This window comes from Mytilus trossulus, chromosome 2, assembly GCF_036588685.1.
Source record: "Mytilus trossulus isolate FHL-02 chromosome 2, PNRI_Mtr1.1.1.hap1, whole genome shotgun sequence".
Classification (NCBI taxonomy): domain Eukaryota; kingdom Metazoa; phylum Mollusca; class Bivalvia; order Mytilida; family Mytilidae; genus Mytilus; species Mytilus trossulus.
This window is the reverse complement of record NC_086374.1, coordinates 99,831,655-99,848,704: the sequence shown is the minus strand read 5'-3', so window position 1 is coordinate 99,848,704 and position 17,050 is coordinate 99,831,655. Positions and strand designations below refer to the sequence as shown.

The 17,050-nt window shown below is 34.3% G+C and overlaps 1 protein-coding gene across 1 annotated transcript in view; it reads right to left on the bottom strand.

The window, feature by feature from the left end:
- Nucleotides 1-4,038: 4,038 nt before the first annotated feature.
- The window catches only part of LOC134708530 (serine-rich adhesin for platelets-like), a 68,055-nt gene continuing 55,043 nt past the window's right edge, over nt 4,039-17,050 (bottom strand). The window contains exons 12-14 of the mRNA XM_063569150.1: nt 9,895-9,956; nt 8,533-8,670; nt 4,039-6,546 (exon numbers count right to left, since the gene is read on the bottom strand). Coding sequence (XP_063425220.1) covers nt 4,066-6,546; nt 8,533-8,670; nt 9,895-9,956 — 2,681 coding nt within the window. The 3' untranslated portion in view covers nt 4,039-4,065. The remainder of the gene's footprint in view (nt 6,547-8,532; nt 8,671-9,894; nt 9,957-17,050) is intronic.

The window sequence follows — 17,050 nt, the reverse complement described above, 5'->3', positions numbered from 1 at the left end:
TTCATCATGCCAACTGATATTTTTCACACACAAAATAATCACAGAAAAAAAATCTTTTATAAACCTGAACTGTTAAAGACTGGCATTTTTGACAAATTTGAGAAGTTACTCAAAAGCATAGTTTTTATGGTAAAACACATTAATGTTAAGGCATCATCCACAACTAATTCTTACCTTTATACTTTGGTGGTCTATTGCAGTTTCAGTAATGGTGATATATTGTTGGTATTTGGCATCAGGTTGTTAAGGTCTAAAGGAATCTCAATAGAGACCCTGGGTTTTTCTATCATGCTCCAATGACTTTGAAGATTGCATTAAGTGACTTAAGAGTTTGTGATTTGTTTCTTCCAGCTTCATAATTAGGTGTCTTATGGAGAAATGCTCACAATAAACTATTGTAATTTTTAAAATGAAGATATTTAGTATACCATTTCATCATTGTTATTTGGTCATGTTTCAGCTGCTTACACACTTTTTTGAAATTCTGTCAAATGTTAAGTTTTCTGATTCATTGTGTGAAGAAATTCTTACAATAGACCATTGATATCTGGTATTTTGTAGCTTAAGGGGTCAAAACATTTCAAATTATATTGTTATTTTTTTTTAATTTGCAATATATGTCATATGTTAAGAGAGTGAAATAACATTTTTACATACAAAACATATATATAGATATTAGAAGATGTGATATGAGTGCCAATGAGACAACTCTGAATGCAAGTTACAATTTGTAAAAGTAAACCACTATTGGTAAAATTAAGGTCTTCAACAAACTTAAAAGGGCCCCAAAAAATGACGGCTGGACAAATTTTGAACTACTGAATTTAACCCGTGGACTGAAGTTATCCAGTCTTTTAAACAACCGGGCCCAGATTGTCTTTTTTCTGAATTTTATGCAGACAGGCAAGACATGTCAAGTTTATTTTAGTATGTTGCTAACTTTTACAACAAATGTTGTTGTTTTTTAAATACATATAAGGTGTGGTTTGCACTGGTATAACTGCACCACATCTTGTGACTCCTGGTATACACCAAGTCAGGATATCTGGACCATGTGCTTTTTCTGTTGATAGTCTGTATAAAAATGAGGTTTGATATGATTGCCAATTATACAGCTATCCAAATAAAGTAATATAAGTATTTAAAGGTCACTGTCCAGCCTTCAACAGTGAGCAAAACTCATGTTTAGTCTGCTAAATATAAAAGAGCCAGATATGATAAAATGTGAAACAATTCAAACAAACAAGAGTGCACATCCTGAAATGTCTGGCCTACTTTACTGATCACATTGGAATTCATGTTTAGTCTCTTCGAGAAAAAGTTGTGCAAAAAATAAAAGATTATCAATTATCCATGTTACAGCTGAACCCTGTCAAACAAGACTTTTACGCCTTCCAATTAGTCAATACACTAAATATAGTTCACATATTGCTCAAAGTATCTTAGAAATGGACTTAACAATAAAAACAACAATGACCAATAAACCATGAAAATGAGGTTAAAGGTCAGATAAATGCTACCCGATATATATGTTAGACTCAGATCGACGTCCCGCCTCTAATCGACGTCCGTTCCTCATATTGACGTCCAACTCTGACGTCACATTCTCAAATCCACTTCCAATATTTTGATACTCTTTATTTACGTCCAATGAGATGGCATTACTTGCCAAAACTACACCGGATTGATTGTTGTTGTCTTAAATCAATGTCCAATATCAATAAATAATAAATTATTGGTCACAGATAAGGCTTTTAGTTTTTTCGTTTGGATTGTTTTACATTGTCATTTTGGGGCCTTTTATAGTTGACTATGCAATATGTGCTTTGTGCATTGCTGGGGGGCGTATGGTGACCTATAGTTGTGGAGAGTTGTCTCATTGGCAATCATACCACATCATCTTTTTTATATCAATTGTTAACATACTTAGTCTAGTATAATAATTTGAAGAAAAAAAAACACACATTTCTTATTTATTCCGTATTTTACTTATAACTGGACTTCTGCTAGATCTTATTTGTCTCACTCTCACATAATATGATATGTTTAACATAAGATCTAAATGTTTCAACTGCTTTCGGTTCTGTTTAGTTTTGTATTCTGTGTCCAAAATGGACGTTGATTAAGAGAAGCTCATAATCGGATGTTGATTAGAAAATGCCAAAAAAAAAATGGACGTCGATTAGACGGGCACAAAATTGTCCGTCAATTTGGAATGTAATTTTATTGTGACGTCACATTTGGACGATGATTTGATGAACGGACGTCGATTAGAGACTGGACATCTATCTGAGTCTTACATATATATGCGTCAGTGTGAATATATCTTAACCAGAAGAAGACAGACATGTTCACCTTGCAATCATTTAATTAACAATACAAACATAACAAGGATCAATGAACCATGAAAATGAGGTCAAGGTAAGATGAAAACCTTCCAGACAAACATGTACACTTTCCAATCAAAATAAAAATGATTTGCTTATAGGATATGAGATATTAAGGATCGATATACTTTACCACAAAATTTAACCTTAATCACTGATCCATAATTTAAACCTTAAAATAGTGTAAGCTTCAGTGGGTTTTTGTTTGTCAAGCTCTCACCACTGCCTGATTATTAGGCAGATAGGCACTTAAAGTGAGATAGGAACAACAAATGTTAAACACAGTTTATAATCTTTTATATATTTGACACATTGTAAGACCTTTCACACTTGGAGTCTGTTTTAATCTTGCTTAATTCCATTTCTGAATCTATCAACTCTAATATAACCTATTTCTGGTTGCACCTAAACAAAGAGTGCAAACACTGAAATGGCTTGCCTTCTTTACTAACCAATCATATTATGTTGATACATTTGTACTTCTAAATATAAAGCTTAACTACAACTATCACATAAACTTAATTTAATCCAAGAAAATGAGGTCAAGGTCATATAAACCTAACAAGAAATACAAATACACCTTAAAGTCATTAATACTCTAATTATAGTTGACCTATTGCTTATCATGCTTGTAATTTCCAAGAAAAAGACTTAACCAAAAAAAATTTTCACCAATGAACCATGAAAATAAAGTCTGGGTCAAATGAACCATGCCAGGCAGACATTTACAGCTTACAATCCTTCCATACAACAATATATTGTGTATTGTTTAAGAACTCAGTCCAAAACACAAAAGCTTAACACTGAGCAATGAACGCTGAAAATGAGGCCAAGGTCAAATAAAATCTGTACTTCATAAAATATTACCCTACACCAAATATAGTTGACCTATTGAATATAGTATTAGAAAAAAAGACCAAAACTCCAAAACTTAACTTTGACCCACTGAAAATGAGATCAAGGTCAGATGACACTGCCAGTTGGACATATACATGTTATGATTAATCATAACACCAAATATAGTAGACCTTGTGCATACAATATAAGAAAAAAACAGACCAAAACTTAAGAACTTAACTAACTACTGAACCATGAAATTGAGATCAAGGTCAGATGAGACCTGTCAGTTGGACATGTACACCTTACAGTCCTTCCATACACCAACTATAGTAGACCTATTACTTATAGTATCTGAGATATGGACTTGACCACCAAAACTTAACCTTGACCACTGATCCATGAAATGAGGTTGAGATCAAGTGAAAACTGTCTGACCAGCAGGTAGACCTTTCAAGGTACGCACATACCAAATGTAGCTATCCTATTACTTATGATAAGAGAGATTAACATAAGAAAAAATTTCAACTTTTTGTTTTCAAGTAGTCACTGAACTATGAAAGGGAGGTCAAGCATAATGGACAAGTTACAAATTGAAACTTCGTAACATGAGGCATCTATATACAAAGTATGTAGCATCCAAGTCTTCTACCTGCTAAAATATAAAGTTTGAAGAAGTTAGTTAACGCCTGTTGGATCACTATCCCTATGATCAGCTTTCTTCGAAAAAAAAAGTTGTAGACTCAACAAAAAACACTCTTTGGCTATTGGTTATGGTACTTGGAAACATAATTTTTATGTAAAGACAACAGCATTTCTTTATTTTCTTTATTAAACATTTTTAATTTTTCTTCCCTTCATTGATAATTTTTTGCAACCAAGCCTGACAATGCTGATTATTGCCCCCAGTCAAGATAACCTGGTCAGTAGTATTCACTGTCTGTTTACAATCACTAGGTTGACTCGATACTGATGTAGTCTGGTTACCCTGTAAAATCTGTTTCTTTTTATTAACACGTTTCTTTCCATTGGCTCTTTTCCTTCCTTTTCTCATTCCGAAAGGAATGTGAATTGTTGGCAGTTGATCTAGATCTTCTTGAAGTTTTAAAGTATCTGATCTATGAATATCTTCATAAGAGCTTATTGTTTCTGATTGCTGAAGTATTAAAGTATCAGATCTATCTACTGATTGGTTAATAATTACTGTATCAGACCTTTCCACTGATTGGTCAATAATCATGGTATCTGATCTTTCCATTGGTTGAAAAGGAAGTGTACCAGTTCTTTGAGCTAGGGTTACTGGTTGCTCTATTGTAGTTTGACTATTTCCTGCTGTTCTTGATGATTTGTCTGATGTTTTTAAAATATCTTGTACTTCTTCATCTGTATCTGTCATGTTGCCTTCGGTGGATATATCCTCATCTATCACAAGTGATTGGCTGTCCTGTCGGGACCTCTGACTTTTATATATACTTTCTGTCTTCCCTGACATTTTTTTGTTGATGTGAGTTTTGGGAGGTTCACTTGCTTGTGATCCATTATCTTGGTCCATAATTAATAGTGATCCCAAATCCACCGTGTTGGTTCCATATGCATTATCGCCACTGGACCTCGATACTGGATTGATCTGTAGTGTAAGCTGAAGTTGTTGATGTTCATTAGTATTGGACACTTTTTGTCCTACAGTTTGGTTTGAATACATTGTAATAACATCACTTAAGGGGAGAGAGAAGTTCATGTATTCAGATGTTAATGTTGATGTTGGAACTGATACTTGATTTTGACTTACAAAATGTCCTTTATTTTTCGTTGCTATTTTAGTTTTTGTACTACTGACCATGTGATGAATTGTTGGATTATGACATTGTGACACTGTCTGAGTTACACTAACATTTTGTGATGAATTTCTCTTACTATTTCGACTTCTTTGTGATTGGGTAGATTTGGAGACTGGTTTGACAGATAATTGATCAGTTATCCTCCCTGACGGATTGTTCACACATTCTATGGATAAGTCATCAGTTTGTCCAATACTCAGGACTTCAGCTGGTATGTTTCCGCTTATAAAAGGATTTCTGTTTACTGATTGGCTTATATTCTTATCTGCTCTAACCTGATTGACCAATGGGGCAGCAGTATAAATTGTAGGATTGTTGACATTAGTTACCTGTGAAGCTCTTGCAAATTCTTTCAAAACAATATCTGGTATACAAGGCATCTCATTGGATGTTTCACCATTATTGGTAAATAAAGTCATGTTAGGTGGAGATAACTCTCGATCAGATAGATTTGTATTAACTTGTGTATTTGTATAAATCTGTGTTTGTGCTGTTTTTGATGAAGAAGAATTCTGTGTATGAGACGTCTTACCAGTTTGAGGTTTTCCTCTCACATTTGATTTAACAATTTTTTTTGACTGTAATGGCTTATCTCTATTAATCTCTGTCACAAATGTTGAACCAGTCTGAACTTGTCTATAATTTTTAGCACTCTCAAGAAAACTAGGAAAACTCATTTCTACAACCTCAGCATTTGATAAAACTTCTGATACTTTACCAGCAGGCATGTTTTCCAGAGAAATTATTTGCTGATTGCCTGCCCCTTGGATTGGTAATGTAAAATTGTATATCCTGTTTCCACCATTATCTAAAATTGGGTTCATTATTATCTCCCCTTGGTCTTGTGTTGATATAACTGTATTGGGCTGGATTGTTATAACATTTTCATCTTGTTGTGACGACATTTGTCCAAACTGATAGTTTGGCTGAGTAAGAACTATTTGCTGTGGCCTCATTGGCTGTTGTGTTTGGATCATTGGCTGTGAAGTATGGACTATGTTTTGTGGAGCTTGGATTACTTGTTGTGGATTTTGAATTATAATTTGCTGAGATTGATGAGAAATGTTATTTTGAGGAACATAAGAAAAACCTGCTGTTGAGAACATGACCTGTGAACTCTGTGCATTGTTTGAATTTGTCTCAATAACTGTCTGAACTTGAGTCAAATTTGTCCCAACCAATGATTTCAATATCTTGCTTGGGTTCTGAACATTACTTTTCACTCTTGATTGTTCTGCATTCATATGACTTCCTAATTCCTGAGCAGGTGTGAGTATAATATTGCCACTACTAAGATTTATATTTGTACTGGTTCCAGGTCTATTTTGTATGTCTTGTGGTATGATTGCTGTGTTATCCTGACTACCAGTAGTATTGATACCTATTAGAAGTCCCATATTGTGAAGTGTATGCTGAAGATTTTTCTGTGTATTTTGAATCTGCATATTTAACTGGTTGTTGATCGTTTGTAGCAGATTGACATTCTGAAATGAAATAAAATAAAAATGTAAACCACCTGACAGTTGTCTATATAACTATAAGCCATTTATGGTTAAATAAAGGTTATAAAAAGTATATTTTTCACTCATTTAAATCTCTTCATTGTACAAATTTTTTTTCAACATATGTACTGGTGAATGCCTTCGTTATCCGAAGAACCCCTCGAAAGCTGCCAGGGTACAGTGGCATCCATGTACACTCCCTATAGGGATTAATGGAGATGTGTCACTAACCGTTATTTATACGACAATTATTTTTACAAGGACAATCAATCCACACCGAACACAAAGGAAGTACTAGGACACCCGGAAGTCTGTTATTATGGTGGAGGAAGCTGAAGTACTTGAAGAGAACCATCGGGCCAATCAGTAGAAACAGACAAACCAGAGAGATTGATCTCCAGGTCGAAATAGGAAATGCAAAGTAGGGGACAACTTTGACAATAAACTTTTTGCTGTGATTTCCAAGTAAGGTGAAACAGAAGTTATGTAAATTGAAAGATTATTTATCAGGTTTGTAATAACATTAGCAAAACGATGGGTGCCACATCTGGAGCAGGATATGCTTACCCTTTTAGAGCACCTTGGATCACCACCAGTTTTTGGTGGGGTTCGTGTTGCTTAGTCTGTAGTTTTCTATGTTGTGTCTTGTGTACTATTATTTGTCTGTTTGTCTTTTCTTTTTTAGCCATGGCTTTGTCAGTTTAATTTTCTATCTATTATTTTAAATGTCCCTCTTGTATCTTTCCCCCCTGTTTAATTCTATATAATTTGTTAACATTATCATTTTTAATGGGTATAAAATAAATTATTTGGAATAAGGTTATATTTCACAGAGCTCACTCTGTTAAAGGAATGCTGGTTGTCTTAGATATTTATAATATGACTTTCAAATATGGATGTGAATCTTATTGCACAATGTCATTGATTGAATCTCTTGAATCTCTTTTTTTACCATAGGGAAGAAAACTAATTTTCCTTTCTTTTTCAATGATCTGTTAATGTTTGTGGAGGGTGGTAAAGGGGAGTATTGAACACAGAAACACGTGAAATAAAAATCGCAAAAACGTTGCACCAAAGATAAAAATCAGGAAAAACGAATCATGAGAAATAAAATCGTAAAAATTAAGGTAAAAAGTACCAGAAGTTATTACTAAGTCTAAGTGGAGATCATGCAGCCTTTTTTAATGGACATGGAGACCTTGCGGTGCGGTCAACTTTTATCGTCCGCTACTTGCATCTTATTTGAAAGAAAAAAATATTCATAGTAATTTGACAGACTTCATTGATACCATACATATTGCAAAAGTAGTATGGTAACAACATACATCAATTACTATTAGATTACACAAATTTCAGAAGGTATTATTACATACTGACTTTTTAATCAAATGTGGTACATGCGGGACATGCATGAGAAATAAAGAACACAGACAGTGTCATTGAGACACAAAACACAGGAAATAAATAAGGGGAAACATGAAGCACACAAATCGAGCCAAACACGAGAAAACAAGAAATAAAAAGGTCAAAAACGTTGCACGAAAATAACCCTTTGCCATTGTGTTTTCTTTGATGTTATCAGGCATGGTCAGCTTTTCTTTTGTTTTAAGATCAGAGAAAAACAATGAAAATAAAATGTAAAAATACAATTTTGTCCAATGAAGTACTGGGATCAAGTAAAACCACATGTTGATCATGATAAAATAATACTGTGGATTCATTACACTTTGTTGGATACCAATTTTTGTTGGTCTCGTGGGTACAGGTGAACCATGAATTCAAATGTTCAACAATTTATGAATTTCTAAAGGTTTTGAATGCAAAGATTGGAAAAATCACAAAACAAAATATCAACGAAAATGCAAGTTTTCCTCAATCCACAAAAACTGATACCAACAAAAATAAAGGAATCCACAGTATACTGTTCAAGAAAATGATTAGTCAGCTAAGAATTGGATCAATATTTACATCTGTGTGACTTTTGCCCTGTGATGAGAATGTTTGTTGGAGTAATTGTTGTTGTAGTTCTTGCTGTTGTTGAAGCTGCATTTGTTGTTCGTGGAGTTGAACTTGCAATTGCTGCAACTGCTCCCGTTGCCTATCAACCTGAAACACAATAAAACACTGTGAATGTACATTTGTATATCATCTCCCTTTTAATGGATTAGCAATTACATGGAATTTCATGGGTAAGGTGATACATGATTAATTCAAAGTCCAACAAAGTAAAAAAAAATCTAAATAATTGTATGCAGACTAGCAAACCCTAAAATTAAATATCCACACCATAACAATTTTTTCAAAATCCACAAAAATTGGTACAGACAGAAAAAAAATCAATCAACGATATTGAAAGGTTTTATAATTTTAAATGAACAGTGGTATTGAGAAGTAATGCTTTATTTTTGCTTAAATCCAGTTAAGAGTTTTGTTTGTTTGAATGAATTTTTCACAAACTAGACCTAGTGTAATTTTTATTTTTGAGAGAAAAACAAGGGCATAAAAAAACACATTTGACCAATGAAATACTATAAACACTTTATCAAATCATGACTCCATTTTGTGCACCTAATATTTACTAAATTGAACTTGATCAGAGCTACCAAATAAAAAACTTGAGCCAGTCAAGACATTGTTATGCATTGTATTCTCTTTAAACTTTGTAATTAAAGGCCTATACAGAAAACAATTGGTCAATTTAAACAACCTGTACAGCAAAATGGTTGTCATTCTAAATGATGGGTTTAACTGCAGAATTGAATTACATGTTACCATATTTCTATACCCAGTTGTTAATATCGGCAAAGACCTTTTCAATAAATTTCAAATACTAATAAGCCATGGACGGAGAATTTAAACCTATTTAAGGAAGTTCGCTTGTCATGTTTTGGAATTTTTGTAAAATTTTCGGAATCATCTGGTTTTATGCCTTAAAAAATTTACCCATTGACCCCCATTTCTTTTATAAAAATGTCTAACATGTATAAATATAAGCCATCTGTAAAAGTCTTATAAAATAGTTTTTATTTTTTTAACAGGTTTTGACTTATGGCTTATATCTCAAAAACAAGTACAATGAACTATATTTTAGTTTTGCTCTTTTGGTTACTTTATTAATCCCCTATCAATGTATACTAGTGTTATGAAAAGCTTCTTATTTTGAAACTGAGTAGCAAACCTCCTTAAATGTTTTCATCTACTTAAACTATATTATCCCAAGAATTAGCTGGATCAGTAAGATAACATATTTTGAATCATTGGGAGTGGTCATTCATAACACATTCATTATTCAGCACATGAGTGTAAAAACTTAAGTTCAATATAACTTACAACATTTGTCTGTATGTCTGAAGATATGGTCTCCATAGGTGGCGCCACAGCTTTAGATTGCTCTGCAATATAAATTTGATCAACAATGAATTGAAGAAGAAAAATTTAAAAAAAAGCATATATTTTGACAGTGCATGATATTTGATAAGAGTTAAAGAATTGAATTTTCCTACTTCCAATGTGATAACACAGTAAGTTGTTAAAAACAAGAGCTGTATGATTAAATAAAAACCTACTTTTGTGTAAAAAAATTTAATACAATATTTCACTAAATGGTTTATTTGTTTTTAATGGTATTCTAAATTCCTCATCTCAAACTAACGTAATTGTTAATTCTTGCAAAGTTTTCATCATTTAAGGGCACTAACTCCTGTAAGGAGTCTCTAAATGGTTTCAGTAATGGAAAGTAGGTAGATCTTCTAAAGCATCTTTCACATGTCAGATGATTTCTATATATAATACTTTTCAAGGTGCTTGACAATTACATGCTATTTGTGCATATGATGGAGGTTTTTTTAATTCATAGCAGTATTGTTGGTTGGATGGTTTTAAATCCAGGATATCCAAGCATTTTGATTTATTTAGCTTTTATTATGTCACCCGATCGACAATGTCGGGTGACATATTGCTTTTCTTATGTTTCTTTGTTATTATGTCACCCGATCGACAATGTCGGGTGACATATTGCTTTTCCTCTGTTTCTTTTTCTGTATTATTATTATTATGTCACCCGATCGACAATGTCGGGTGACATATTGCTTTTCTTATGTTTCTTTGTTATGTCACCCGATCGACAATGTCGGGTGACATATTGCTTTTCTTATGTTTCTTTGTTATGGCACCCTAAACGGAGTTTGGGTGACATATTGTTATTCTTCGTTTCTTTTTTTCTTATTTTTATGTCACCCGATCGACAATGTCGGGTGACATATTGCTTTTCTTATGTTTCTTTGTTATGGCACCCTCAACGGAGTTGGGGTGACGTATTGTTATTCTACGTTTCTTTTTTTTATGGCACCCTCAACGGAGTTGGGGTGACATCTTGTTATTCTACGTTTCTTTTTTTTCTTTTTATTATTTTTATTCTTCCACACATTTTGTCCATGCTATTTCTCGGAATTGGCTTGAACAATATTGATGAAACTATGCCATAATGTAGTCCACTATATGAAATTGTGCAAACGGGGTATGGCATCATCAAGATGGCTGACGTTGCCATGGAAACTAAAAAAAATGTAAAAAAAAATCCAAATTTTAAATCTTTCGTTATAAGAGGCAAAGTCTTGAAAGTTTATGTAAATGTTGGCAGTGGTGCCCCGAGGTACCAACAGTACTTGGAATTTTCAAAATGGCTGCCATTGCCATGGAAACTGGACAAAAGTTTAACATTGACCCTATGGGAAAATGCGTTTTAGCTGCATTTTCTTGAAAAATATAACAACAATTCCACGGAAATCGTAATTAGGAGTGTGTGCATATGGTCACATGCAATTGCTGTACTGCTAACATGTACTAGAATATTCTAGAATAAAAACATGTATTTTATTTAATGTGCTTTAAAGAGAAAATCGCCACCGAGAGAACGAGAAACACTCAGAGTACAAATTACTGACATTTCTGCACTTGCGTTAAAGTACATATCCGTGAATGACACACCTGCTAAAATATACACATTAGCTGAAATCAATCGATAAACATGTAATTAAATTGTACACGATAAGTTACATGTATTGTATGATACGCGAGCTATTGAAGAATAAATTGAACAGTTAATACGCCGCTCCGTCAATATATACACATGTTGTCTGTCCAAGGTCCCCTCTAAAAAGAATATAAATATGCTAAGTCCACGATAATATACTTCAGTATCACGTGACACCACCTTCCTACTTGCGCGCGTGTCTAATTTTAGATTTAAAAAGGATTCCCAAACTATGTATAGAACTGAAACGTATTCTACGGAAGAGAAAAAAAAGAGGGGGGGGGGGGGGTGTTGTTTAGACATGCTGATTCCGACATGTATAATAGATATGCCATTTGACTTTTGTACACTCATAATTGTTGATGCTACTGTGACAATGTGCAGTACGGGGTGCCATCGTCCGCTATTGCTTGCAATAGCAAATCTAGTGTTATAATAACTCATTCGCAATTCTTTTTTTTTCGGATGTAAGAAAAGCAAATAGAGTATTTTTCTCAATACTACATGCAAAATTGTGCGTCAGATATTTGTCACTGAACAGTATGAAACGTATAGACAATAAATAAACCTATGGAAAATGTGTCATTTTAGGCAATACAACGTATTGATCAATCGATCAATCAATCAATCAAATCATGATCAGAGTGATCAAATCATGATCACATTGATCAAATCATGATTAGAGATCGATCAATCAATCAAGTGTTGATATCAATCAAGTGCAGAATCCGAAATAAACGTCCCATCGCTATTTTTACGAACTGTCAATCATTCGATCAATCAATCAATCAATCAAACGATCGATCAATTGATTGATTGATCAATCATGATCACAAACCTTCAATCAACCAATACACGTATCTTCTCCGTTGAATTCATGAAAGAAAAAACCTTTAATTCGCTTCGCGTATCATTATGGCACCCTCAACGGAGTTGGGGTGACATCTTGTTATTCTACGTTTCTTTTTTTTCTTTTTATGGCACCCTCAACGGAGTTGGGGTGACATATTGTTATTGTTCGTTTCTTTTTTTCTTATTATTATATTTATTCTTCCACACTTTTTTGTCCATGCTATTTCTCAGAATTGGCTTGAACAATATTGATGGAACTATACCATAATGAGGACCACTATATGAAATTGTGCAATCGGGGTATGGCACCATCAAGATGGCTGCCGTTGCCATGGAAACGAAACAAATGTGAAAAAATACTGTTTTTTGTTTTGGTGAACTATTTGGATACTATTTAACTCAGAATCATTATATTTTAATACAATGTAGGTGCCCACTATATACAGGTGTTGGATGATTTTGGCACTCATTGGAATTACTGTGTTGCCATGGATACTACTCCAAAAAATTCAAAAATCTCAAAATGTTCCAAACTTAATGAAACTTCACAGTGACGATGAGCAACATTGGAAGATGTGGAATTTGGCGTTGGAATTTCCAAAATATCTGTTGTTACCATGGAAACAATGAAAAAAGGTCAAAACTTTGAATTTTCACAGAACATTCTACAACTTCAATGTTTAATTTATTCTACAGACATTAAATGGTATATGATTGTGGAGGGAAAAAATTGCAGCCGGGGTTTGACTTTGGAATATTCAAAATGGCCGCCGTTACCATGGAAACAGCAAAAATACAAAAAAAATCAAAATGCTTCAAATTTATTGAAACTTATAACAAATGTTGCTCAGCTAATGTAGACTTGACTTTTGAGTTTGGAATTTCCAAAATGGCCGCCGTTACCATGGCTACCGCTCACCTGGCAATAGGGGAAGGGTGCCATCCGCTATTGCTTGCAATCGCAAATCTAGTTCTTATTATTTTTCTTGCAACAAATTTTGTCCGCGCGAGTTCTTGGAATCCAATGGACCAATGTTGATGGAACTCTACTATAATGAAGACCCCCATGTGAAGTTGTGCACCTTGCTATGGAATGGTAAAAAATGGCCACCGTTTCCATGGAAACTGCACAATTGTGAAAAAATCTAAATTTTGGTTTTGGTGAACTATTCGGATACTATTAAACTCAGAATCATTATATTTTAATACAATGTAGGTGCCCACTATATACAGGTGTTGGGTGATTTTGGCACTCATTGGAACTACTATGTTGCCATGGAAACTACTCCAAAAAATTCAAAAATCTCAAAATGTTCCAAACTTAATGAAACTTCACAGTAACGATGAGCAACATTGGAAGATGTGGAATTTGGCGTTGGAATTTCCAAAATCGCTGTTGTTACCATGGAAACAATGCAAAAAGGTCAAAACTTTGAATTTTCACAGAACATTCTAGAACATCAAGGTTTAATTTATTCTAGAGACATTAAATGGTATATGATTGTGGAGGGAAAAAATTGCAGCGGGGGTTTGACTTTGGAATATTCAAAATGGCCGCCGTTACCATGGAAACAGCAAAAATACGAAAAACTTCAAAATGATTCAAATTTATTGAAATTTAAAACAAATGTTGCTCAGCTAATGTAGACTTGATTTTTGAGTTTGGAATTTTCAAAATGGCCGCCGTTAACATGGCTACCGCTCACCTGGCAATAGGGGAAGGGTGCCATCCGCTATTGCTTGCAATCGCAAATCTAGTTATGGCACCCTCAACGGAGTTGGGGTGACATATTGTTATTCTACGTTTCTTTTTTTCTTATTATTTTTTTTCTTCCACTTTTTTTTGTCCAGCTTATATCTTGGAATTTTATGAACCAATGGTAATGTAACTTAACCATAATGTTGACCAGCATGTGCAGATTTGCAATCAGGGTATGGCACTTTCAAGATGGCCGCAGTTACCATGGAAACGGAACAAATGTGAAAAAATACAGTTTTTCGTTTTGGTGAACTGTTTGGATATGCTTTAAGTCAGAATCATTATATTTTAATACAATGTAGGTGCCCACTATACACAGGTGTTGGATGATTTTGACACTCATTGGAACTACTATGTTGCCATGGAAACTACACAAAAAATTTCAAAATTCTCAAAATGTTCCAAACTTCAGGAAACTTCACAGTAAGGATGAGCAACATTGGAAGATGTGCAATTTGGCGTTGGAATTTTCAAAATATCTCTTGTTACCATGGAAACAATGCTAAAAGGTCAAAACTTTGAATTTTCACAGAACATTCCAGAACATCAATGTTAAATTTATTCTAGAGACATTAAATGGTATATGTTTATGGAGGGAAAAATATGCAGCGGGGGTTTGACTTTGGAACATTCAAAATGGCCGCCGTTACCATGGAAACAGCAGAAATATGAAAAATTTCAAAATGCTTTAAATTTAATGAAACCTATAACAAATGTTGCCTAGCTTATGTAGACTTGACTTTTGAGTTTGGAATTTTCAAAATGGCCGCCGTTACCATGGAAACAGCAAATTGTCCAAAATTTCAAAATGCTTCAAACTTAATGAAACTTTGCAAAAATGTTACTGGACATCTGTAGATGCACTATTTGACTTTGGAATTTTCAAAATGGCTGCCGCTCACCTGGCAATGGGGGAAGGGTGCCATCCGTTATTGCTAGCAATTACAAATCTAGTTATGTCACCCGATCGACAATGTCGGGTGACATATTGTTATTCCTCCGTTTCTTTGTTATTATGGCACCCTCAACGGAGTTGGGGTGACGTATTGTTATTCTATGTTTCTTTTTTATGGCACCCTCAACGGAGTTGGGGTGACGTATTGTTATTCTACGTTTCTTTTTTTTTTTTTATTTTTATTATTTTTCTTCCACACATTTTGTCCAGGAGATTTCTGGAAATCCAATGGACCAAAGTTGATGGAACTCTACTATATTGTAGACCCTAAGGTAAAGAGTTGCAGGCACCATGGAATGGTTCAAGGTGGCTGCCGTTTCCATGGAAACGGAACAAATGTGAAAAATTCCAGTTTTTTATTTGGGGGAACTGTTTGGATGTGCTTTAACTCAGAATCATTATATTTTAATACAATGTAGGTGTCCACTATATACAGGTGTTGGATGATTTGGGAACTCATTGGAACTACTATGTTGCCATGGAAACTACACCAAAAATTTCAAAATTCTCAAAATACTCCAAACTTCAGGAAACTGCACAGTAATGATGAGCAACATCGGAAGATGTGGAATTTGGCGTTGGAATTTCCAAAATCGCTGTTGTTACCATGGAAACAATGCAAAAAGGTCAAAACTTTGAATTTTCACAGAACATTCTACAACATCAATGTTTCATTTATTCTAGAGACATTAAATGGTATATGATTGTGGAGGGAAAAAATTGCAGCGGGGGTTTGACTTTGGAATATTCAAAATGGCCGCCGTTACCATGGAAACAGCAAAAATACCAAAAAATTTAAAATGCTTCAAATTTATTGAAACTTATAACAAATGTTGCTCAGCTAATGTAGACTTGGCTTTTGAGTTTGGAATTTCCAAAATGGCCGCCGTTACCATGGCTACCGCTCTCCTGGCAATAGGGGAAGGGTGCCATCCGCTATTGCTTGCAATTGCAAATCTAGTTTTTTTTTATTTTTATTATTTTTCTTCCACACATTTTGTCCAGGAGATTTCTGGAAATCCAATGGACCAAAGTTGATGGAACTCTACTATATTGTAGACCCTAAGGTAAAGAGTTGCAGGCACCATGGAATGGTTCAAGGTGGCTGCCGTTTCCATGGAAACGGAACAAATGTGAAAAATTTCAGTTTTTTATTTGGGGGAACTGTTTTGATGTGCTTTAACTCAGAATCATTATATTTTAATACAATGTAGGTGTCCACTATATACAGGTGTTGGATGATTTTGGAACTCATTGGAACTACTATGTTGCCATGGAAACTACACCAAAAATTTCAAAATTCTCAAAATGCTCCAAACTTCAGGAAACTGCACAGTAATGATGAGCAACATTGGAAGATGTGGAATTTGGCGTTGGAATTTCCAAAATCGCTGTTGTTACCATGGAAACAATGCAAAAAGGTCAAAACTTTGAATTTTCACAGAACATTCTAGAACATCAATGTTAAATTTATTCTAGAGACATTAAATTGTATATGATTGTGGAGGGAAAAAATTGCAGCGGGGGTTTGACTTTGGAATATTCAAAATGGCCGCCGTTACCATGGAAACAGCAAAAATACCAAAAAATTCAAAATGCTTCAAATTTATTGAAACTTATAACAAATGTTGCTCAGCTAATGTAGACTTGGCTTTTGAGTTTGGAATTTCCAAAATGGCCGCCGTTACCATGGCTACCGCTCTCCTGGCAATAGGGGAAGGGTGCCATCCGCTATTGCTTGCAATTGCAAATCTAGTTATGGCACCCTCAACGGAGTTGGGGTGACATATTGTTATTCTACGTTTCTTTTTTTTCTTATTATGGCACCCTCAACGGAGTTGGGGTGACGTATTGTTATTCTACGTTTCTTTTTTTATGGCACCCTCAA